This window comes from Oncorhynchus kisutch, linkage group LG26 (assembly GCF_002021735.2).
Source record: "Oncorhynchus kisutch isolate 150728-3 linkage group LG26, Okis_V2, whole genome shotgun sequence".
In the NCBI taxonomy this organism is placed as follows: domain Eukaryota; kingdom Metazoa; phylum Chordata; class Actinopteri; order Salmoniformes; family Salmonidae; genus Oncorhynchus; species Oncorhynchus kisutch.
The window spans coordinates 47,331,068-47,355,504 of record NC_034199.2 but is presented as its reverse complement, the minus strand read 5'-3'; the positions used below and the strand labels follow the sequence as shown (position 1 = coordinate 47,355,504).

Sequence of the window (24,437 nt, the reverse complement as noted above, 5' to 3'; positions counted from 1 at the left end):
TATAGAGAAAGTATCTATATTAATTTGTGAATGTTCTCCTGTACTCCAGCCCACTGTCTTCCTCTACCACAAGGATCCACCATCAGATCTGGGTGAAAAGTACAGGCCCTGTGAAAACAGCCTCCTCCTCTTCAGCTCGTCTGGTTATTTATTTTGTGCATTAAGTGGAGGAGGATAAATAAAATAATCACTGTCTTTTTCTTGCTCTAACAAAGACGACTAACAAAACAAACTGTAAAACATACAGTATTCTCCCTTCTCTTGGTTTCGCCTCGATCACACAACAGATCGGGAAGTAACACGCCTGGTGAGATGACAGCTGTTATGTTATAAACCAACAGTAATTAACTGAGATGGGTCGCTCTGAATCGAGACGTTAATATCATGCGGTTATTAGCGTGAATAAGACAATAAGCTCAACATTATTAAGACTAACTAACAATTAACTGAGATGGGTCGCTCTGAATCGAGACGTTAATATCATGCGGTTATTAGCGTGAATAAGACAATAAGCTCAACATTGTTAAGATGAACTAAACGTCATTCTGATGGACAATGGACGCATTACATTCTACATGACATTATCTCTACGGTCTTACCAAAGAAGGTTGTGTTTATGTTTCCACACAGACGTCAGTGCAACGTCTAGTTTTGTTTGAGTTGCTAACTGACCTGACTTCAACGTGAAATCAACAAAAAATCCCACCGCGTCATTGGATTTAGGTCAAAAGTTAGATGAAAGGAAATCCCAAAATCCAGTTCTCCACGTTGATTCAACATCATCACATATCGTATTTTTTTCTTCTTCTTAGAAATGACATGGAAACAATGTTAATTCAACCAGTTTTTGCCCAGTGGACTAGCGCTCTTGTAAATCTTACCAAAGAAGCAGTATATGATGCCGAAGAGGCAGCACATGGAGCAGGCCACAGAGGGAACGATCTCATAACGTCGCTCTATCTCCTCGTCACAGCTGAGGATCCTCTCTGGGCTCCCCGGGTCATGTGGTGGAGGGGACAGTTTGAAAGCCAGCAGCTGGGGCCAGGATGCAGATGTCATGGTGACTAGGGTGGGGGGGTGGGTCAGGGGTTGAATAAGTGGGCCGGGACAGGGAGGATCAGGGCACGATGTTACCCATCCAAAATGATCCACCTGAGAGTGAGAGAGAGAGAGAGAGAGAGGGAGAGAGAGAGAGAGAGAGGGGGGGGGGGGGGGGAGACAAAGAGAAAGAGAGAGAGAGGGAGAGAGAGTGAGAGAGAGAGAGGGAGGGAGAGATAGAGAGAGGGAGAGAGGGGGGGGGGAAAGAGAGGGGGGGAGAGAGAGGGGGGGGGAGAGAGAGAGAGAGAGAGAGAGAGAGAGAGAGAGAGAGAGAGAGGGAGAGGGAGAAGGAGAGGGGGAGAGAGAGAGAGAGAGAGGAGGGAGAGAGAGAAAAGAGAGAAAAGAGAAAGAGACAGCATTATTGATTGGTTGTTAATTCATTAGTGAGGCTTGAGGCACCATGCCAAGACAGACAGCCTCTCTCACAATATGGCATCATTAAGGTCTGAGGCCTCAAACAGACACAGACGAGGGAGGCCTTCCATCCCTCTCGTTCCACTGCACCAATTGCTACTTTGCTCTGAACCCAGATCTCTGGATAAAGAGGAGATTAATATTGTCTCAAATCAAAGACTGAACAACTACGTACCATAATACTCCTCCCATACTCTCTGAGAAGCCATACAAATCACAAAACGTCAAGCCCAGAATGCACTGCATGTGCTGTATGTACAAACCATTTTGTCCTCCTAACTATTCACGTGTCTACACACAATTTATATCTCGATATCTACCAGCGTGTCCCTTCTAGCCCTGTTCCTGGCCCTAATGGCACCCTAGTCCCTATATAGTGCACTACCTTAGATGAGAGCCCTGGTCAAAAATAGCGCACTGTATAGGGGATGGGGTGCCATTAGGGACAAAGCGCAAAGCTCTCATTTCTCCTCTCTGATTCAATCTTACAGGTCAGTGCACCTGTCATGTAGCAACATGTGTGACACAACTCAGCATTTAGCCTGTCACAGAAATCTACAGACAGGAAATCTACGATGACGATGATCCCCCCAGGCACCTCCTCCTCCTCCCCTCCATCTCTAACTTCTCTTCCTCCCTCTCCTCCTCTCATCCTTCCTCTCTCTCCCTTCCCCTCTTCCTCTCCTCCTTTCTCTCTTCCTTCCTCTCATCCTCTCATCCTCCCTCTAGTCCAACCTCCCTTCCTTACGCTATTTCTCTCTTCCTTCCTCTCTTCCTTCCTCGCGTCCTCTAATCCTCCCTCTCTTCCTTCCTCTCTTCCTTCTTCTCTTCCTCTCCTCCTCCCTCTTTCCCTTCCTCTTCCTCTCATCCTCCCTCTCTTCCTCCCTCTCTTATTCTTCCTCCCTTCCTCTCATCCTCCTCTCTTCCTCCCGCTCTTCCTTCCTCCCTCTTCCCCTCTCCCTTCCTCTCCTCCTTTCTTTCTTCCTTCATCTCTTCCTTCCTCTCTTCGTCTCTTCCTTCCTCTCATCCTCTCATCCTCCCTGTCTCCCTTCCTCTCTTCCTCTCCTCCTTCCTCTACTCCTCCCTTCCTTCCGCTATTCCTCTCATCCTCCCTCTCTTCCTTCCTCTCTTCCTCTCTTCCTCCCTCTCTTCCTTACTCTCTTCCTCTCCTCCTCCCTCTCTTCATTCCTCTCTTCCTCTCCCTCTTCCCCTCTTCCTCCCACTCTTCCTTCCTTCCTCTCTTCCTTCTTCTCTTCCTTCGTCTCCTCCTCTCTCTCTTCCTTACTCTCTTCCTCTCCTCCTCCCTCTCTTCATTCCTCTCTTCCTCTCCTCCTCCCTCTCTTCCCCTCTTCCTTCCCCTCTTCCTTCCTTCCTTCCTCTCTTCCTTCCTCTCTTCCTTCCTCTCTTCCTTCCTCTCTTCCTTCCTCCCTTCCTTCCTCTCTTCCTCCCTCTCTACTACCACTACCACTACCACTTGTACTAATACTACCACTACTACTACTACCAACCCCAACTACTACCACCACCACCACCACCACTATTACTACCACTACCACTACTACTACTACTATTACCAATTCTATTACTACTACCACCTCTACTACCACTACTACTACTACTACCAATTCTACTACTACTACCACTACCACTACCACTACTACCACTTCTACTACAGAGATACAGTATTGCTGCAGTCAGAATAGACAGATTACCTGTGTACTATCCTCATAGATTCATAAACAATAACTACTACTACTACTACCACTACCACTACTACTACTACTACTACTACTACCACTACCACTACTACTACTACTACTACCACTACTACCACTACCACTACTACTACTACTACTACCACTACCACTACTACTTCTACTACAGAGATACAGTATAGCTGCAGTCAGAATATACAGATTACCTGTGTACTATCCTCATAGATTCATAAACAATAACTACCACTACTACCACTACCACTACCACTACTACTACTACCACCACCACCACTACTACTACTACTACTACTACTACTACTACTACTACTACTACTACTACTACTACTACTACTACTACTACTACCACTACTACTACTACCACTACCACTACTACTACTACCACTACCACCACTACTACTACCACTACTACTACTACTACCACTACTACTACTACCACTACCACTACCACAGCCACTACTACCAATACTACTACTACCATCACCACCACTACCAATACTACTACTACCACCACCACCACCACCACCACCACCACTACCACTACCACTACTACTACTACTACTACCACTACTACCACTACCACTACTACTACTACCACTACCACTACCACAGCCACTACTACCAATACTACTACTACCATCACCACCACTACCAATACTACTACTACCACCACCACCACCACCACCACCACCACTACCACTACTACTACTACCACTACCACTAATTCTACCACTACCACCACTAACACCACCACTGCTACTACTACTACCACTACCACTACCACTACTACCCTTACTACCACCACCACTACTACGACCACTACTACTACTACTACTACTACCAATACTACTACTACCACTACTACCACTTCTACTACTACCACTACCACTACTACCACCACTGCCACCACCACTACTACTACTACTACCACTACTACTACTACTACTACTACTACTACTACTACTACTACTACTACTACTACTACTACCAATACTACTACTACCACTACTACCACTACAACTACTACTACCACTGCCACCACCACTACTACTACTACCACTACCACTACAACCCTTACTACCACCACTACTACTACTACTACTACCACTACTCAGATATACTACTCCTACTACTACTACTACTACGACCCTTACTACGACCACTACTACTACCACTACTACCACTATCACCACCACTACCACTACCACTACTGCGACCACTACTACTACCACTACTACCACTACTACGACCACTACTACTACCACCACTACTACTACTACCACCACTACCACTACCACCACTACTACTACTACTACCACCAACCCCAACTACTACCACCACCACTATTACTACCACTACTATTACTACCACCACTACTACTACCACTACTACCACCACCACTACCACCACCACTACCACCACTACCACTACCACCACCACTACTACTACCACCACCACCACTACCACCACCACTACTACCACCACTACTACTACTACCACCACTACTACTACCACTACCACTACCACCACTACTACTGCCACTACTACCACCACCACCACCACTAACACTACCACCACTACCACTACCACCACTACCACTACCACCACCACTACCACCACCACTACTACCATTACCACCACTACCATTACCACCACTATCATTACCACCACTACCATTACCACCACTACAATTACCATTACCACCACTACCATTACCACCACTACCATTACCACCACTACCATTACCACCACTACTAGCACCACCACTACCATTACCACCACCACCACTACCATTACCACCACCACCATTACCACCACTACCATTACCATTACCACCACCACCATTACCACCACTACCATTACCACCACCACCACTACCATTACCACCACTACCATTACCACCACTACCATTACCACCACCACCATTACCACCACTACCATTACCACCACCACCACTACCATTACCACCACTACCATTACCATTACCACCACTACCATTACCACCACTACCATTACCACCACTACTACCACCACCACTACCATTACCACCACTGCCATTACCACCACCGCCACCATTACCACCACTACCATTACCACCACCACCACTACCATTACCACCACTACCATTACCACCACTACCACCACTACTATTACCACCACTAACTACCACCACCACTACCATTACCACCACTACCATTACCATTACCACCACTACCATTACCACCACCACCACTACCATTACCACCACTGCCATTACCACCACTACCATTACCACCACCACTACCATTACCACCACTACCACTACCATTACCACCCCACCATTACCACCACTACCATTACCACCACTAACTACCACCACTACTACTAAAAAGTTAAACATTTTTTGGGGGGGAAATTGAGCAAGTGTTTGGAGTTACCCTGGATTGTAAACTGTCATGTCCAAAACGTATTGATACAACAGTAGATAAGATGGGGAGAAGACTGTCTATAATAAAGCACTACTCTGCCTTCTTAACTATCAACAAGTGGCGGTGTGTGGCACCTAGAAGTTGGAGAAGATTTTTAACCTTCATTTAACCAGTTAGGCCAGTTGAGAACTAGTTCTCATTTACAACTGTGACTTGGCCAAGATAAAGCAAAGCAGTGTGACACAAACAACAACACAGAGTTACACATAAACAAACCTACAGTCATTAACACAATATATTTAAAAAAGTATATATACAATGTGTGCAAATGGCGTGAGGAGGTAAGGCAATAAAAAGGCCATGATAGCGAAGTAATTACAATTTAACAAATTAACACTGGAGTGATAGAGGTGCAGATGATGATGTGCAAGATGATGACTTGCAAAAGAGCAAAAAAGTAAATTAAAACAATATAGGGATGAGGTAGGTAGATTGGATGGACTATTTACCGATAGACTATGTACAGCTGCAGCAATCGGTTAGCTGATCATATAGCTGATGTTTAATGTTAGTGAGTGAGATAAAAGTCTCCAACTTCAGAGATTTTTGCAATTCATTCCAGTCATTGGCAGCAAAGAATTGGAAGGAAAGGCAGCTAAAGGAAGTGTTGGCTTTGGGGATGACCAGTGAGATATACCTGCTGGAGCGCGTGCTACAGGTGGGTGCTGCTATGGTGACCAGTGAGATATACCTGCTGGAGAGTGTGCTACAGGTGGGTGCTGCTATGGTGACCAGTGAGATATACCTGCTGGAGAGCGTGCTACGGGTGGGTGCTGCTATGGTGACCAGTGAGATATACCTGCTGGAGAGCGTGCTACAGGTGGGTGCTGCTATGGTGACCAGTGAGATATACCTGCTGGAGAGCGTGCTACAGGTGGGTGCTGCTATGGTGACCAGTGAGATATACCTGCTGGAGAGCGTGCTACGGGTGGGTGTTGCTATGGTGACCAGTGAGATATACCTGCTGGAGAGCGTGCTACAGGTGGGTGTTGCTATGGTGACCAGTGAGATATACCTGCTGGAGAGCGTGCTACGGGTGGGTGTTGCTATGGTGACCAGTGAGATATACCTGTTGGAGAGCGTGCTACAGGTGGGTGTTGCTATGGTGACCAGTGAGATATACCTGCTGGAGAGCGTGCTACGGGTGGGTGTTGTTATCATGACCAGTGAGATATACCTGCTGGAGAGCGTGCTACGGGTGGGTGTTGCTATGGTGACCAGTGAGATATACCTGTTGGAGAGCGTGCTACAGGTGGGTGTTGCTATGGTGACCAGTGAGATATACCTGCTGGAGAGCGTGCTACGGGTGGGTGCTGCTATGGTGACCAGTGAGATATACCTGCTGGAGAGCGTGCTACGGGTGGGTGCTGCTATGGTGACCAGTGAGATATACCTGCTGGAGAGCGTGCTACGGGTGGGTGCTGCTATGGTGACCAGTGAGATATACCTGCTGGAGAGCATGCTACGGGTGGGTGCTGCTATGGTGACCAGTGAGATATACCTGCTGGAGCGCGTGCTACGGGTGGGTGCTGCTATGGTGACCAGTGAGATATACCTTCTGGAGCGCGTGCTACGGGTGGGTGTTGCTATTGTGACCAGTGAGATATACCTGCTGGAGCGCGTAAAACGGGTGGGTGTTGCTATGGTGACCAGTGAGATATACCTGCTGGAGAGCGTGCTACAGGTGGGTGTTGCTATGGTGACCAGTGAGATATACCTGCTGGAGAGCGTGCTACGGGTGGGTGTTGCTATGGTGACCAGTGAGATATACATGTTGGAGAGCGTGCTACAGGTGGGTGTTGCTATGGTGACCAGTGAGATATACCTGCTGGAGAACGTGCTACGGGTGGGTGTTGTTATCATGACCAGTGAGATATACCAGCTGAAGTGCGTGCTACAGGTGGGTGTTGTTATCATGAACAGTGAGATATACCTGCTGGAGAGCGTGCTACGGGTGGGTGTTGCTATGGTGACCAGTGAGATATACCTGTTGGAGAGCGTGCTACAGGTGGGTGTTGCTATGGTGACCAGTGAGATATACCTGCTGGAGAGCGTGCTACGGGTGGGTGTTGTTATCATGACCAGTGAGATATACCTGCTGGAGAGCGTGCTACAAGTGGGTGTTGCTATGGTGACCAGTGAGATATACCTGCTGGAGAGCGTGCTACGGGTGGGTGTTGCTATGGTGACCAGTGAGATATACCTGCTGGAGAGCGTGCTACGGGTGGGTGTTGCTATGGTGACCAGTGAGATATACCTGCTGGAGAGCGTGCTACAGGTGGGTGTTGCTATGGTGATCAGTGAGATATACCTGCTGGAGAGCGTGCTACGGGTGGGTGTTGCTATGGTGACCAGTGAGATATACCTGCTGGAGAGCGTGCTACGGGTGGGTGTTGCTATGGTGACCAGTGAGATATACCTGCTGGAGCGCGTAAAACGGGTGGGTGTTGCTATGGTGACCAGTGAGATATACCTGCTGGAGAGCGTGCTACGGGTGGGTGTTGCTATGGTGACCAGTGAGATATACCTGCTGGAGAGCGTGCTACAGGTGGGTGTTGCTATGGTGACCAGTGAGATATACGTGCTGGAGAGCGTGCTACGGGTGGGTGTTGCTATGGTGACCAGTGAGATATACCTGTTGGAGAGCGTGCTACAGGTGGGTGTTGCTATGGTGACCAGTGAGATATACCTGCTGGAGAGCATGCTACGGGTGGGTGTTGTTATCATGACCAGTGAGATATACCTGCTGGAGAGCGTGCTACGGGTGGGTGTTGCTATGGTGACCAGTGAGATATACCTGCTGGAGAGCGTGCTACGGGTGGGTGTTGCTATGGTGACCAGTGAGATATACCTGCAGGAGAGCATGCTACGGGTGGGTGTTGCTATGGTGACCAGTGAGATATACCTGCTGGAGAGCGTGCTACGGGTGGGTGTTGCTATGGTGACCAGTGAGATATACCTGCTGGAGAGCGTGCTACGGGTGGGTGTTGTTATCATGACCAGTGAGATTTACCTGCTGGAGAGCGTGCTACGGGTGGGTGTTGTTATCATGACCAGTGAGCTGAGATAAGGTGGACTTATAGATGACCTGGAGCCAGTGGGTCTGGCGATAAATATGTAGCGAGGGCCAGCCAACGAGAGCATACAGGTTGCAGTATATGGGGCTTTGGTGACAAAACGGATGGCACTGTGATAGTTTGCATCCAGTTTGCTGAGTAGAGTGTTGGAGGCTATTTTGTAAATGACATCGCCGAAGTCGAGGATCGGTAGGATAGTCAGCTTTACGAGTGTATGTTTGGCGGCATGAGTGAAGGATGCATTGTTGCGAAATAGAAAGCCGATTCCAGATTTAATTTTGTATTGGAGATGTTTAAAATGAGTCTGGAAGGAGAGTTTACAGTCTAACCAGACACCTAGGTATTTGTAGTTGTTCACATATTCTAAGTCAGAACCGTCCAGGGTAGTGATGCTAGACGGGCGGGCAGGTGTGGGCAGCAATGGGTTAAAAAGCATGCATTTAGTTTTACTAGCGTTTAAGCATAGTTGGAGGCCACGGAAGGAGTGTTGTATGGCACTGAAGCTCGTTTGGAGTTTTGTTAACACAGTGTCCAGAGAAGGGCCAGATGTATACAGAATGGTGTTGTCTGCATAGTGGTGGATCAGAGAATCACCAGCAGCAAGAGCGACATTGTTGATATACACAGAGAAAATAGTCGACCTGAGATTTGAACCCTGTGGCACCCCCATAGAGACTGCCAGAGGTCCGGACAACAGGCCCTCCGATTTGACACACTGAACTCTATCTGAGAAGTAGTTGGTGAACCAGGCGAGGCAGTCCTTTGAGAAGCCAAGGCTGTTCTGCCGATAAGAATACGGTGATTGACAGAGTCGAAAGACGTAGCCAGGTCGATGAATACGGCTGCACAGTAATGTCTAGATATCGTTTAGTACCTTGAGCGTGGCTGAGGTGCACCAGTGACCAGCTCGGAAACCGGATTGCACAGCGGAGAAGGTACGGTGGGATTCATAATGGTCAGTGATCTGTTTATTAACTTGGCTTTCGAAGACTTTAGAAAAGCAGGGCAGGATGGCTATAGGTCTGTAACAGTTTGGGTCTAGCGTGTCTCCCCCTTTGAAGAGGGGGATGACCGTGGCAGCTTTCCAATCTTTAGGGATCTCAGACAATACAAAAGAGAGGTTGAACAGACTGGTAATAGGGGTTGCAACACTGGCGGTGGATAAAGCCAGCTGATTTGTACGTGTCCAGGTTTTGCCGCTCTTTCAGAACATCTGCTATCTGGATTTGGGTGAAGGAGAAGCTGGAGAGGCTTGGGCAAGTAGCTGCGGGGGTGTGTGAAGCTGTTGGCCGGGTTTGGGGTAGCCAGGAGGAAAGCATGGCCAGCTGTAGAGAAATGCTTCTCGATTATCGTGGATTTATCGGCGGTGACAGTGTTACCTAGCCTCAGTGCAGTGGGCAGATGGGAGGAAGTGCTCTTATTCTCCATGGACTTTACAGTGTGCCAAAACATTTTGGAGTTAGAGCTACAGGATGCAAATTTCTGTTTGAAAAAGCTAGCCTTTGATTTCCTAACTGACTGCGTGTATTGGTTCCTGACTTCCCTGAAAAGTTGCATATCGCGGGGACTATTCGATGCTAGTGCAGTCTGCCACGGGAAGTTATTGTGCTGGTCGAGGGCAGTCAGGTCTGGACTGAACCAAGGGCTATATCTGTTCTTATTATTTTAAATGGGCATGCTTATTTAAGATGGTGAGGAAATTACTTTTAAAGAACGACCAGGCATCCTCAACTGATGGGATGAGGTCAATATCCTTCCAGGATACCCGGGCCAGGTCGATTAGAAAGGCCTGCTCGCAGAAGTGTTTTAGGGAGCGTTTGACAGTGATGAGGGGTGGTCGTTTGACCGCGGACCCATAGCGGATGCAGGCAATGAGGCAGTGATCGCTGAGATCCTGATTGAAGACAGCAGAGGTGTATTTGGAGGGTAAGTTGGTCAGGATAATATCTATTAGGGTGCCCATGTTTACAGATTTAGGGTTGTACCTGGTGGGTTCCTTGATCATTTGTGTGAGATTGAGTGCATCTAGCTTAGATTGTAGGACTGCCGGGGTGTTAAGCATATCCCAGTTTAGGTCACCTAACAGAACAAACTTTGAAGATAGATGGGGGGGGGCAATCAATTCACATATGGTGTCCAGGGCACAGCTGGGAGCTGTGCACCTACACATGAACAAACTAACAAAACAAGAAACGTGAAAAACCAAAACAGCCCTATCTGGTGCAAACACAGAGACAGGAACAATCACCCACAAAGCCTCATCAAAATTGCAACAAGCGGTTCTGTGAAAATTTAATTTAACCAGAAGCCACTGACAGATTTCTGGATTGGGCTGCGCTCAGAGTATCCTGCCTTGGCAAATTGAGCTGTTAAGACTGATGCCCTTTGCATCCACATATCTACGTGAGAGTGGCTTCCCGGCCTTCACTAGCATGAAAACTAAATACAGGCACAGACTGTGTGTGGAAAACGATTTAAGACTGAGACTCTCTCCAATACAACCAAACATTGCAGAGTCATGTGCATCCTTTCAAGCACACATCCTTCCATTTCATATTGGTCAAACAAACAGCAAACCTGGTTTCAAAAAACAGATAAAGCAACACCTCACAGCACCTCTCTCCTATTGGACCTAGATAGTTTGGTATAACTCCTCTCTCCTATTGGACCTAGATAGTTTGGTATAACTCCTCTCCCCTATTGGACCTAGATAGTTTGGTATAATGCCTCTCTCCTATTGGACCTAGATAGTTTGGTATAACTCCTCTCTCCTATTGGAGCTAGATAGTTTGGTATAACTCCTCTCTCCTATTGGACCTAGATAGTTTGGTATAACTCCTCTCCCCTATTGGACCTAGATAGTTTGGTATAACTCCTCTCCCCTATTGGACCTAGATAGTTTGGTATAACGCCTCTCCCCTATTGGACCTAGATAGTTTGGTATAACTCCTCTCCCCTATTGGACCTAGATAGTTTGGTATAACGCCTCTCCCCTATTGGACCTAGATAGTTTGGTATAACTCCTCTCCCCTATTGGACCTAGATAGTTTGGTATAACTCCTCTCCCCTATTGGAGCTAGATAGTTTGGTATAACTCCTCTCCCCTATTGGACCTAGATAGTTTGGTATAACGCCTCTCTCCTATTGGACCTAGATAGTTTGGTATTAGGCCTCTCTCCTATTGGACCTAGATAGTTTGGTATAACTCCTCTCCCCTATTGGACCTAGATAGTTTGGTTTAACTCCTCTCTCCTATTGGACCTAGATAGTTTGGTATAACGCCTCTCTCCTATTGGACCTAGATAGTTTGGTATTAGGCCTCTCTCCTATTGGACCTAGATAGTTTGGTATAATGCCTCTCCCCTATTGGACCTAGATAGTTTGGTATAACTCCTCTCTCCTATTGGACCTAGATAGTTTGGTATAACTCCTCTCTCCTATTGGACCTAGATAGTTTGGTATAACTCCTCTCCCCTATTGGACCTAGATAGTTTGGTATAACTCCTCTCCCCTATTGGACCTAGATAGTTTGGTATAACTCCTCTCTCCTATTGGACCTAGATAGTTTGGTATAACTCCTCTCTCCTATTGGACCTAGATAGTTTGGTATAACTCCTCTCCCCTATTGGACCTAGATAGTTTGGTATAATGCCTCTCTCCTATTGGACCTAGATAGTTTGGTATAACTCCTCTCTCCTATTGGACCTAGATAGTTTGGTATAACTCCTCTCCCCTATTGGACCTAGATAGTTTGGTATAACTCCTCTCCCCTATTGGACCTAGATAGTTTGGTATAACTCCTCTCTCCTATTGGACCTAGATAGTTTGGTATAACTCCTCTCTCCTATTGGACCTAGATAGTTTGGTATAACTCCTCTCCCCTATTGGACCTAGATAGTTTGGTATAACTCCTCTCCCCTATTGGACCTAGATAGTTGGGTATAACTCCTCTCTCCTATTGGACCTAGATAGTTTGGTATAACTCCTCTCCCCTATTGGACCTAGCTAGTTTGGTATAACTCCTCTCTCCTATTGGACCTAGATAGTTTGGTATAACTCCTCTCCCCTATTGGACCTATATAGTTTGGTATAACTCCTCTCCCCTATTGGACCTAGATAGTTTGGTATAACTCCTCTCTCCTATTGGACCTAGATAGTTGGGTATAACTCCTCTCTCCTATTGGACCTAGATAGTTGGGTATAACTCCTCTCTCCTATTGGACCCAGATAGTTGGTGTGTATGTATTGATATGTAGACTACTTGTGCCTTGAATTTTTTTTATGTAGTTGTGTCCTTGAGCTGTTCTTGTCTATTGATGTTCTGTATTATTCCATTCTGTATCATGTTTCATATTGTGTGTGGAACCCCAGGAAGAGTAGCTGCTGCTTTTGCAACAGCCAATGGGGATCCTAATAAAATACCAAAATACCACACCCTTCTCATTAACCTTATTCAAAATGTTCAATGAACAAATAAGGTTTTATACGTAAAATGGCGAAATAAAGAGCAAAATTATTGATTATTATTATGTTATTATTTGTGCCCTGGTCCTATAAGAGCTCTTTGTCACTTCTCACGAGCCGGGTTGTGACAAAAACTCACACTCATTCTTATGTTTAATAAATGTATCGTATAGTGTGTGTGTGTGTGTGGCAGGCTTACAATGAGAACATTTGAGAGTACGCTGACCCTGGTGCTAGAGGGGGTACGCAGCTGGAAGTAAACTTTTTGAAGGGGTTCGGGGCTATAAAGAGTTTGGGAACCACTGAGCTACTGACTAACAGCTCATTACATGCAGTAAAGAAGAGAACCAAAGGGACGAAACATCAAAAACAGAGAAGAAGAAGAAACACTGAGGTAAGTCATCTAACAAGCCTGTCTGACTCCCACAGTTCTCATCACAGTTCAGTGCCCTGCGTTTGATGACACATTTGCGAAGTAGATTCATTTCAGAGGAACACAGACTCTCTCCTCACAGAGACGAATATCATTTAAGTCTCTAAGAGGGGGGCATCATTTTGGTCTTTAAGGGGGGGGGGGGGCACGGTAGCAGAGATCATAAAAGGGATTCCCTCCATAGGCCCCTGATAACCTGTTCTCAAATATGTGCTGTCTTGACAGCTACGGTCATTCACTATATAACACAAACAGATCGGCAACCAGGCTAGATCTTAATGCGTTCCACTCAAGCTTATCAAATAGCAAACGAGCACACAGTATAATAATCTTCTGTTAAAATGTCTGTTAGGTGGTGAAAACAGGTGTGGCTTCCCTCTGAACTTTGATTCTTCTGTCCGTCCAGCATCACTACTCTGGGCGGTTCATATAGAGACATATGGAGTCATATAGAGACATATGGAGACGTATGGAGTCATTTAGAGACATACGGTGTCATCACTACTCTGGGCGGTTCATATAGAGACATATGGAGTCATATAGAGACATATGGAGACGTATGGTGTCATTTAGAGACATACGGTGTCATCACTACTCTGGGCGGTTCATATAGAGACATATGGAGTCATATAGAGACATATGGAGACGTATGGAGTCATTTAGAGACATACGGTGTCATCACTACTCTGGGCGGTTCATATAGAGACATATGGAGTCATATAGAGACATATGGAGACGTATGGAGTCATTTAGAGACATACGGTGTCATCACTACTCTGGGCGGTTCATATAGAGACATATGGAGTCATATAGAGACATATGGAGACGTATGGAGTCATTTAGAGACATACGGTGTCATCACTACTCTGGGCGGTTCATATAGAGACATGTGGAGTCATATAGAGACATATGGAGACGTATGGAGTCATTTAGAGACATAGGGTGTCATCACTACTCTGGACAGTTCTGACTTAGAATATGTGGACAACTACAAATATCTAGGTGTCTGGTTAGACTGTAAACTCTCCTTCCAGACTCACATTTAAGCATCTCCAATCCAAAATTAAATCTAGAATAGGCTTCCTATTTCACAAACAAAAACATCCTTCACTCATGCCGCCAAACATGCTGGTCATTTATGAACATTTGAACATCTTGGCCATGTTCTGTTATAATCTCCACCCGGCACAGCCAGAAGAGGACTGGCCACCCCATATAGCCTGGTTCCTCTCTAGGTTTCTTCCTATGTTTTGGCCTTTCTAGGGAGTTTTTCCTAGCCACCGTGCTTCTACACCTGCATTGCTTGCTGTTTGGGGTTTTAGGCTGGGTTTCTGTACAGCACTTCGAGATATCAGCTGATGTCAGAAGGGCTATATAAATACATTTGATTTGATTTGATTTAGGAGAGGAGAGGAGAGGAGAGGAGAGGAGAGGAGAGGAGAGGAGAGGAGAGGAGAGGAGAGGAGAGGAGAGGAGAGGAGAGGAGAGGAGAGGAGAGGAGAGGAGAGGAGAGGAGAGGAGAGGAGAGGAGAGGAGAGGAGAGGAGAGGAGAGGAGAGGAGAGGAGAGGAGAGGAGAGGAGGCCATTGGACTTTTCAAATCGCTGGCCGTGTGGTCTTTCACCTGAAGCTGTGCTGCCAGGTCTCACATGGTCATAATGACCAGACAGTACCCAGACAGGACCCAGACAGTACCCAGACAGGACCCAGACAGTACCCAGACAGTACCCAGACAGGACCCAGACAGGACCCAGACAGGACCCAGACAGTACCCAGACAGGACCCAGACAGTCCAAAGACAGGACCCAGACAGGACCCAGACAGTCCCCAGACAGTACCCAGACAGTACCCAGACAGGACCCAGACAGTACCCAGACAGTACCCAGACAGGTGCCAAAAATGTTTCTCACACAGTAAAAAGTTGATTTCAAGTCCTGAACTCAACAGTTGTTGGGGTCAGATATGTCAAATGGATTTTCAAATGATATTCACACAAATTAGTCGGGCAAATAACTGTACAAATGTCAATGTATTTTCAGTGAAATGAACTTGGTTAACACTTTACTATACAGAGTTCTGTATAGTTACCAAAGCTTGTTACAGTATTCAACTATTATTCTGTTTTTCCTCTTCCTGTCTGTTGTCATAACAACCAAAGTGATGCTCCAGGGTGGTGGTGTTAAAACGTGACACATGAGAAGAGGAGGACTTGGCACCATGACAACGTCACCTGTATAGTTCCTTCCCTCGTCCCCTCTTCTCCTGTCCTTTCCTCTTCCCTCCCTCCCTCCCCCCTCCTCTCCTCTCCTCCCTCCTGTCCTCTCCTCTTCCCTCCCTCCCTCCCTCCCCCTCTCCTCTCCTCCCTCTCCCTCCTGTCCTCTCCTCTCCTCCCTCCACTTCCCTCTCCTTCCTCTCCTCCCTCTCCTCATCCCCTGTCCTTGTCCCCGTCCTCCCCTCGTCCTCTCCTCCCTCTCTTTCCCTCGTCCTCTCTTTTCCTGTCCTCTCCTCTCCTCCCTCTCCTCGTACCCTTTCCTTTGTTGTCTCCTCTCCTCCTCTCCTCCCTCCCTTTCCTTCTCCTCGTCCTATCCCCTCCTCTCCTCCCTTCCCTATCCACGTCCCCTCTCCTCATCCCCTCCTCTCCTCCCCATGTACCCAAGACAACTTGACTGGGTAAGTGTAAGCAATAGCTCACTGTCCTCACTTCAAGATTATCATAATGTAGCTCAGGATTACTGTGTAAAAGATAAGCTCCATCAGACATGAAGACAGACAAGTCTTAATTAATCACTGACCTGTTCATTCTACTGGAAAGATGTTAATGTAGCCGCCGTTGCATGACGACATGGATCTACTGACACTTCCTGTTTGTACAAAAGGAAACACTATCTACTCTCTGTTTCCACTTGGCAGTAAGGTGATGTGAAGCACTACCACACAACATAACCTCATGACAAGGCACTAAACACAGAGGTAGCTATGTCGTTGTGTCATCTTCCTTTTGCCCCACAGGGAATATTTACTCTCTCTCTCTCTATCCCCCCCCCCCCCCCCGTCGGAGTGTCAGTCCTCATGATCCATGCAGGCCAGCTGAGCCAGCAGCTGGGTCTATTAGGCATGCAGTTTCACATGAATATTTTAACATACAGACAGTCAGAGACAGGCTGAGGCCGGCATCATGCCTGGGGAGAGGATGTGAACAAAATGAGGCCATGCACGCCTGTCTGTCTGTCTGTCTGTCTCCTGAACGCCGAGTCTGCTTGCTAACACACAGAAACACAGTATCATAGTAAGATCCCAGGTGTATTGCTGCATTACATATTACAGTAAGATCCCAGGTGTATTGCTGCATTACGTATTACAGTAAGATCCCAGGTGTATTGATGCATTATATTTTACAGTAACATACCATGTGTATTGATGCATTATATTTTACAGTAAGATCCCAGGTGTATTGATGCATTACGTATTACAGTAACATCCCATGTGTATTGATGCATTATATTTTACAGTAACATCCCAGGTGTATTGATGCATTATATTTTACAGTAAGATCCCAGGTGTATTGATGCATTACGTATTACAGTAACATCCCATGTGTATTGATGCATTATATTTTACAGTAACATCCCAGGTGTATTGATGCATTACGTATTACAGTAACATCCCAGGTGTATTGATGCATTATATTTTACAGTAACAGATTTGTGTTTATTGGGTATATGTTGTGTAATTTGTTAGATATTAATGAACTGCCAGAGGTTAACTTTCATTTGATATATTCCTAAGTGTTCCAGGACCAAGGTTACACGGTACACACACACACACACACGCACACACACACACACACCTGTAAAGTCCACGGTTATGGGGTCATAGCAGGGACGAGCAACTGGCGGACCGCAGGCCACATGACCCCCTTTTTTTTTAGGCCTGCGGATCAATATAAAAAAAAGGGACCCTTAAACCAAAAAACTTTACTTACTGTTGACAGTTAGAATAGTAGAACACACATTGACTTACTGTTGACAGTTAGAATAGTAGAACACACATTGACTTACTGTTGACAGTTAGAATAGTAGAACACACCTTGACTTACTGTTGACAGTTAGAATAGTAGAACACACCTTGACTTACTGTTGACAGTTAGAATAGTAGAACACACCTTGACTTACTGTTGACAGTTAGAATAGTAGAACACACCTTGACTTACTGTTGACAGTTAGAATAGTAGAACACACCAAAGGTTCTAAAATAAAAGTTAGGTTCTAAATAAACAAAGGTTCTATAAATGTGGTTGTGCATCAGCAGCTTTCGTCTTGTTATGTCACTGACAGTCACTCAATTAGAGATGTTACCTAACATTAGTTAGATCGGTAAGTTAGCCTAGCCAGCTATCTACATTTGTAGTAATCATGGCTGATATCCGTCCGGGCACACAGGGCATGTGCCCAGGGGCCCTGACATCCAGGGTGCCCTGACATCCAGGGGCCCTGACATCTAGGGTAGCCTAGTGGTTAGAGCGTTGGAGTAGTAACCGAAAGGTTGCAAGTTCAAATCCCCAAGCTGACGCGGTACAAATTTGTCGTTCTGCCCCTGAACAGGCAGTTAACCCACTGTTCCTAGGCCGTCATTGAAAATAAGAATTTGTTCTTAACTGACTTGCCTAGTAAAATAAAAAATAAAAAAATCCAGGGGGCCTGCCTTGACTTTGTTAGTCACTCTCACTCAGGTATAATATTAACATGGCATAGATCATGGCAAAAATGTATAACATTGCAGGACATTAGCTTTAAAATTGCAAAACATTTTCTCAAGTCCATGGCAAAATGAGTAGAATTGCAGAAAACGTACTTTAAAACTGCAACATTTTCTCAACACCTAATTGCAAAACATTTGTTTTTGCATTGAAGGAAATCACAACTGGGCGTGATTGGGAGTCCCATAGGGCAGCGCACAATTGGCACAGCGTCGCCCTTGGCTTGGCCGGTGTAGGCCGTCATTGTAAATAACAATTTTGTTCTTATTAACTGACTTGCCTAATTAAATAAAGATTATTGGTATAAAACATTTAGTTAAGAGAGTTAAGTAGTTTCAAAAAATAGGTTGATTACACAAATCAGTGGACTGTACGTGTTGGTATGCAGAACACTGCAGACCCTCATGATGAGTTCACCCCCTATCAAAGTTGCCCGTTCCTGGTAGGAATGTGAGGTGATTAAACACAGATAATCTTGCAGAGAGCTGATGCAGCTTTAAACCCTGCAGCAGGATGTGGATGTGGTTTCTCTTACTGGTGACTTTGGATGGAAACTGCTCCGGCTCAGATAGTGAGAGACTGATCGAGTGGGTGTGTGTGTGTCCTGAGGTAGCCTTCCGTGAAGAAATGGTGTTGAGAGATACTCGCTGTGTGTGTGTGTGTGTGTGTGTGTGTGTGTAGATAATCAATACACGCTGTGGTTTTTCAGTAGATTACCAGTCATTTTCTCTAGTACTCCTCTCCACTATCTGAATGTGGTGTGGTAACTAACAGGTGTGTTAACTAACAGGTGTGGTAACTAACAGGTGTCGGGGGGCTAGGGTCAGTTTGTCATATATGGAGATCTTCTCCTGTCCTATTCGGTGTCCTGTGTGAAATTAAGTATGCTCTCTTTAATTCTCTCTTTCTTTCTCTCTCTCGGAGGACCTGAGCCCTAGGACCATGCCTCAGGACTACCTGACATGATGACTCCTTGCTGTCCCCAGTCCACCTGGCCGTGCTGCTGCTCCAGTTTCAACTGTTCTGCCTTATTATTATTGGACCATGCTGGTCATTTATGAACATTTGAACATCTTGGCCATGTTCTGTTATAATCTCCACCCGGCACAGCCAGAAGAGGACTGGTCACCCCACATAGCCTGGTTCCTCTCTAAGTTTCTTCCTAGGTTTTGGCCTTTCTAGGAAGTTTTTCCTAGCCACCGTGCTTCTACACCTGCATTGCTTGCTGTTTGGGGTTTTAGGCTGAGTTTCTGTACAGCACTTTGAGATATCAGCTGATGTCAGAAGGGCTATATAAATACATTTGATTTGATTTGATTTAGGTATGGTAACTAACAGGTATGGTAACTAACAGGTGTGGTAACTAACAGGTGTGGTAACTAACAGGTGTGGTAACTAACAGGTGTGGTAACTAACAGGTATGGTAACTTAACGAGACGGATAGAACAATTGTGCTCGTTGTCTGTAGTTTGGTGCACTCTGTTCACAACGTTGACATCAACAATGTCAACAAAGCGCTTGCCCACACAACGCCATACACGTGGTCGGCGATCGTGAGGTTGGTTGGACGTACTGCCAAGTTCTCTAAAATGACGTTGGAGGTGGATCATGGAAGAGAAATGAACATTCAGCACAAGGGGCACCTGTGTAATGATCATGCTGTTAAACCAGCGTCTTGATATGCCACACCTGTCAGGTTGTCACGACTTCTGCCGAAGTTGGTACCTTTCCTTGTTCGGGCGGCGTTCGGCGTGCGCCGGTCTTCTAGCCATCATCGATCCACTTTTCATTTTCCATTTGTTTTGTCTTGTCTTCCCACACACCTGGTTTCAACTCCATCATTACATGTTGTGTATTTAACCCTCTGTTTCCCCCCCATGTCCTTGTCCGGAATTGTTTATTGTAAGTGCATGAGCACATTTATCTGACGGGTTTTGTTTTCATTTTCCATTTGTTTTGTCTTGTCTTCCCACACATCCCAGGTGATTCCGGTGGTTTTTATTATTAAAACTGCTTTTAAAACAGATTTTGCGCCTGACTTCTCTGCCGCCAGTACGCACCCCTTACAGAATTCTGTACCAACTATATGGATTCAGCAGGAGCAGGTACCCCGGGTATAGGGGTTGGGGGAGCGCATCCAGAAGCACACAGCAATGCTCCACCATCTTGTTACCGCCATGGACCACATTGTCCAGACAATGGACCGCTGGGAGAGACAGGGAGTTCTCCCAGCGCCTCCACCAGCACGGGCCGGGGTCTCCACTACACGCTCTCCTGGACCCAGTGGGATTCGTCTCTCCCTTCCCCAGGAATACAAGGGGACGACTGCGAACTGCCAGGGGTTCCTGTTGCAACTAGACTTATACCTGGCAACCGTCCACCCGGCACCTTCGGGCCGTGAGAGGGTGTCCCCCCTCGTCTTGTGCCTCACCGGGAAAGCCTTGGAGTGGGCCAACACCGTGTGGAGAGAGAGAGATGCGGCGTTGGACCAGTTTGAGGAGTTCAGACTTCCGGGCAGTCTTCGAACACCCGCCCGAGGGTCGAGCGGCGGGTGAACATCTCTTCCATCTGAGGCAGGGGACGATGAGCGCCCAGGAGTTCGCTGCAGTCTGCACGAGGACGTCCGTCGGGAGTTGGCCTGCAGAGACACCACCCTCACATTCGACCAGCTGGTGGACCTGTCCATCCGGCTAGATAACCTGCTGGCTACCCGCGGATGTTCAGATCTGGGTCTGTTGGTTCCATCCTCTCCGATACCCATGGAGCTGGGAGGGGCGGTGCGCAGGGAGACCGGAGGGGGTTCCAGCTCGTGCACCATCTGTGGCCACAGAGGTCACACTGCCGGTCGGTGCCGGGTTGGTTCCTCTGGGTATCGAGGCAGCAGGCAGGGTGCTCTGGCGTCACCCCAGGTAAGCCGGCACCATTCTCACCCAGAGCCCTCTGTTGCACATATGTTTTTGTATGTCACTTTCCCTGAGTTTTCCCCACATTCCCAGCATAAGGCGCTCGTCGATTCAGGCGCAGCTGGGAATTTTATAGATAGATCGCCCATAGTTTAGTGATCCCCATTGTTCCCGTGGCTGTGCCTTTTCACGTTCACGCCTTATATAGTCGACCATTAGGGTCAGGGTTGATTAGATCACCGCTCCTCTGGGTATGGTGACGCAGGGAGGGACACAAGGAGAGAATTAGTGTCTTCCTCATTGACTCTCCTGCATTTCCCGTGATGCTAGGCCTACCCTGGGTAGCTTATCATGACCCCACTGTTTCTCGGCAACGGAGGGCTCTCACGGGGTGGTTGCGAGAGTGCACATGGAGGTGTTTAGGGGTTTCCGTTGGTGCTACCACAGTGGAAAATCCAGACCAGGTCTCCACCGTGCGCATTCCCCCTGAATATGCTGATTTGGTTTTCAATTACCACCCCATCGACAGGGGGATTGTGCGATAAATCTACTGGTAGACGCCGCACTTCCCAGGACTCACGTGTATCCTCTGTCACAAGCGGAGACGGTGGCTATGGAAACATATGACTCAGAATCCCTACATCAGGGGTACATTCGGTCCTCCACATAACCCGCCTCCTCCAGTTTCTTTTTTGTGAAGAAGAAGGATGGAGGTCTGCGCCCATGTATTGACTATCGGGGGATCAATCAGATCACTGTGAGGTATAGCTACCCGCTGCCTCTCATTGCCAGTGTGATCGAGTCAATACACAGGGCGCTTCTTCACAAAATTGAGTTCAGTAACACCTCAGGGCACTATGAGTACCTCGTCATGCCGTACGGGTTGATGAATGCATTTCAGCCGTGCGTAATTGGCCGACTCCAACCACGGTAAAGGGGGTGCAGCGGTTCTTAGGGTTTGCCAACTACTACCGGAGGTTTATCTGGGGTTTTGGTCAGGTAGCGGCTCCCATTACATCACTGCTGAAGGGAGGCCCGGTGAGTTTGCAGTGGTCAGCTGAGGCGGACAGGGCTTTTGGTCACCTGAGGGCTCTGTTTACCTCGGCTCCCGTGCTGACCCATCCTGATCCCTCTTTGGCGTTCATAGTGGAGGTGGATGCGTCCGAGGCTGGGGTAGGAGCCGTGCTCTCTCAGCACTCAGGCATGCCACCGAAGCTCCGCCCCTGTGCCTTCTTCTCGAAGAAGGTCAGCCCGGCGGAGCGAAACTATGTAGTGGGGGACTGGGAGCTGTTGGCTGTTGTAAAGGCTCTGAAGGTGTGGAGTACATCCGGGCAGCGAGATAATTGAATTGCACGATAACTTAACGAGGCAGACACTGTAGGACATCATTGAATTACACAGTAACTTAACGAGGCAGATAGGACATCATTGAATTACACGGTAACTTAACGAGGCACATAGGACATCATTGAATTACACGGTAACTTAACGAGGCAGTAGGACATCATTGAATTACACGGTAACTTAACGAGGCAGAAAGGACATCATTGAATTACACGGTAACTTAACGAGGCAGAAAGGACATCATTGAATTACACGGTGACTTAACGAGGCAGATAGGACATCATTGAATTACACGGTAAAGTAACGAGGCAGAAAGGACATCATTGAATTACGACTCTACTTAGAGACCTGTTGTAATAGCCATCTAGTTTGACAAACATAAGTTTGGGGCAGCAGGTAGCCTAGTGGTTAGAGTGTGGGGGTGGCAGGTAGCCTAGTGGTTAGAGTGTAGAGGTGGCAGGTAGCCTAGTGGTTAGAGTGTAGAGGAGGCAGGTAGCCTAGTGGTTAGAGTGTAGAGGTGGCAGGTGGCCTAGTGGTTAGAGTGTAGAGGTGGCAGGTAGCCTAGTGGTTAGAGTGTAGAGGAGGCAGGTAGCCTAGTGGTTAGAGTGTAGAGGTGGCAGGTGGCCTAGTGGTTAGAGTGTGGAGGTGGCAGGTAGCCTAGTGGTTAGAGTGTAGAGGTGGCAGGTAGCCTAGTGGTTAGAGTGTAGAGGTGGCAGGTAACCTAGTGGTTAGAGTGTAGAGGTGGCAGGTAGCCTAGTGGTTAGAGTGTAGAGGTGGCAGGTAGCCTAGTGGTTAGAGTGTAGAGGTGGCAGGTAGCCTAGTGGTTAGAGTGTAGAGGTGGCAGGTAGCCTAGTGGTTAGAGTGTAGAGGTGGCAGGTAACCTAGTGGTTAGAGTGTAGAGGTGGCAGGTAGCCTAGTGGTTAGAGCGTAGAGGTGGCAGGTAGCCTAGTGGTTAGAGTGTAGGGGCGGCAGGTAGCCTAGTGGTTAGAGTGTAGAGGTGGCAGGTGGCCTAGTGGTTAGAGTGTAGAGGTGGCAGGTAGCCTAGTGGTTAGAGTGTAGGGGCGGCAGGTAGCCTAGTGGTTAGAGTGTAGAGGTGGCAGGTGGCCTAGTGGTTAGAGTGTAGAGGTGGCAGGTAGCCTAGTGGTTAGAGTGTAGGGGCGGCAGGTAGCCTAGTGGTTAGAGTGTAGAGGTGGCAGGTGGCCTAGTGGTTAGAGTGTAGAGGTGGCAGGTAGCCTAGTGGTTAGAGTGTAGAGGAGGCAGGTAGCCTAGTGGTTAGAGTGTAGAGGTGGCAGTTAGCCTAGTGGTTAGAGTGTAGAGGTGGCAGGTAGCCTAGTGGTTAGAGTGTAGAGGTGGCAGGTAACCTAGTGGTTAGAGTGTAGAGGTGGCAGGTAGCCTAGTGGTTAGAGTGTAGAGGTGGCAGGTAGCCTAGTGGTTAGAGTGTAGAGGTGGCAGGTAACCTAGTGGTTAGAGTGTAGAGGTGGCAGGTAGCCTAGTGGTTAGAGCGTAGAGGTGGCAGGTAGCCTAGTTGTTAGAGTGTAGGGGCGGCAGGTAGCCTAGTGGTTAGAGTGTAGAGGTGGCAGGGTAGCCACCCCCCCCTCCCACACACACACACACCTGCTGTCTCAAACTCTGAAAGCTCGGCTATGAAAAGCCAACTGACATTTACTACTGAGGTGCTGACTTGCTGCACCCTCGACAACCACTGTGATTATTATTATTTGACCCTGCTGGTCATCTATGAACATTTGA

At 47.3% G+C, this 24,437-nt stretch overlaps 1 protein-coding gene across 1 annotated transcript in view; it reads right to left on the bottom strand.

Moving 5' to 3' along the window:
- The window catches only part of tmem198aa (transmembrane protein 198aa), a 70,185-nt gene that overhangs the window by 25,675 nt on the left and 20,073 nt on the right, over window positions 1-24,437 (bottom strand). Inside the window, exon 2 of the mRNA XM_031805361.1 lies at window positions 882-1,152. Coding sequence (XP_031661221.1) covers window positions 882-1,059 — 178 coding nt within the window. The 5' untranslated portion in view covers window positions 1,060-1,152. The remainder of the gene's footprint in view (window positions 1-881; window positions 1,153-24,437) is intronic.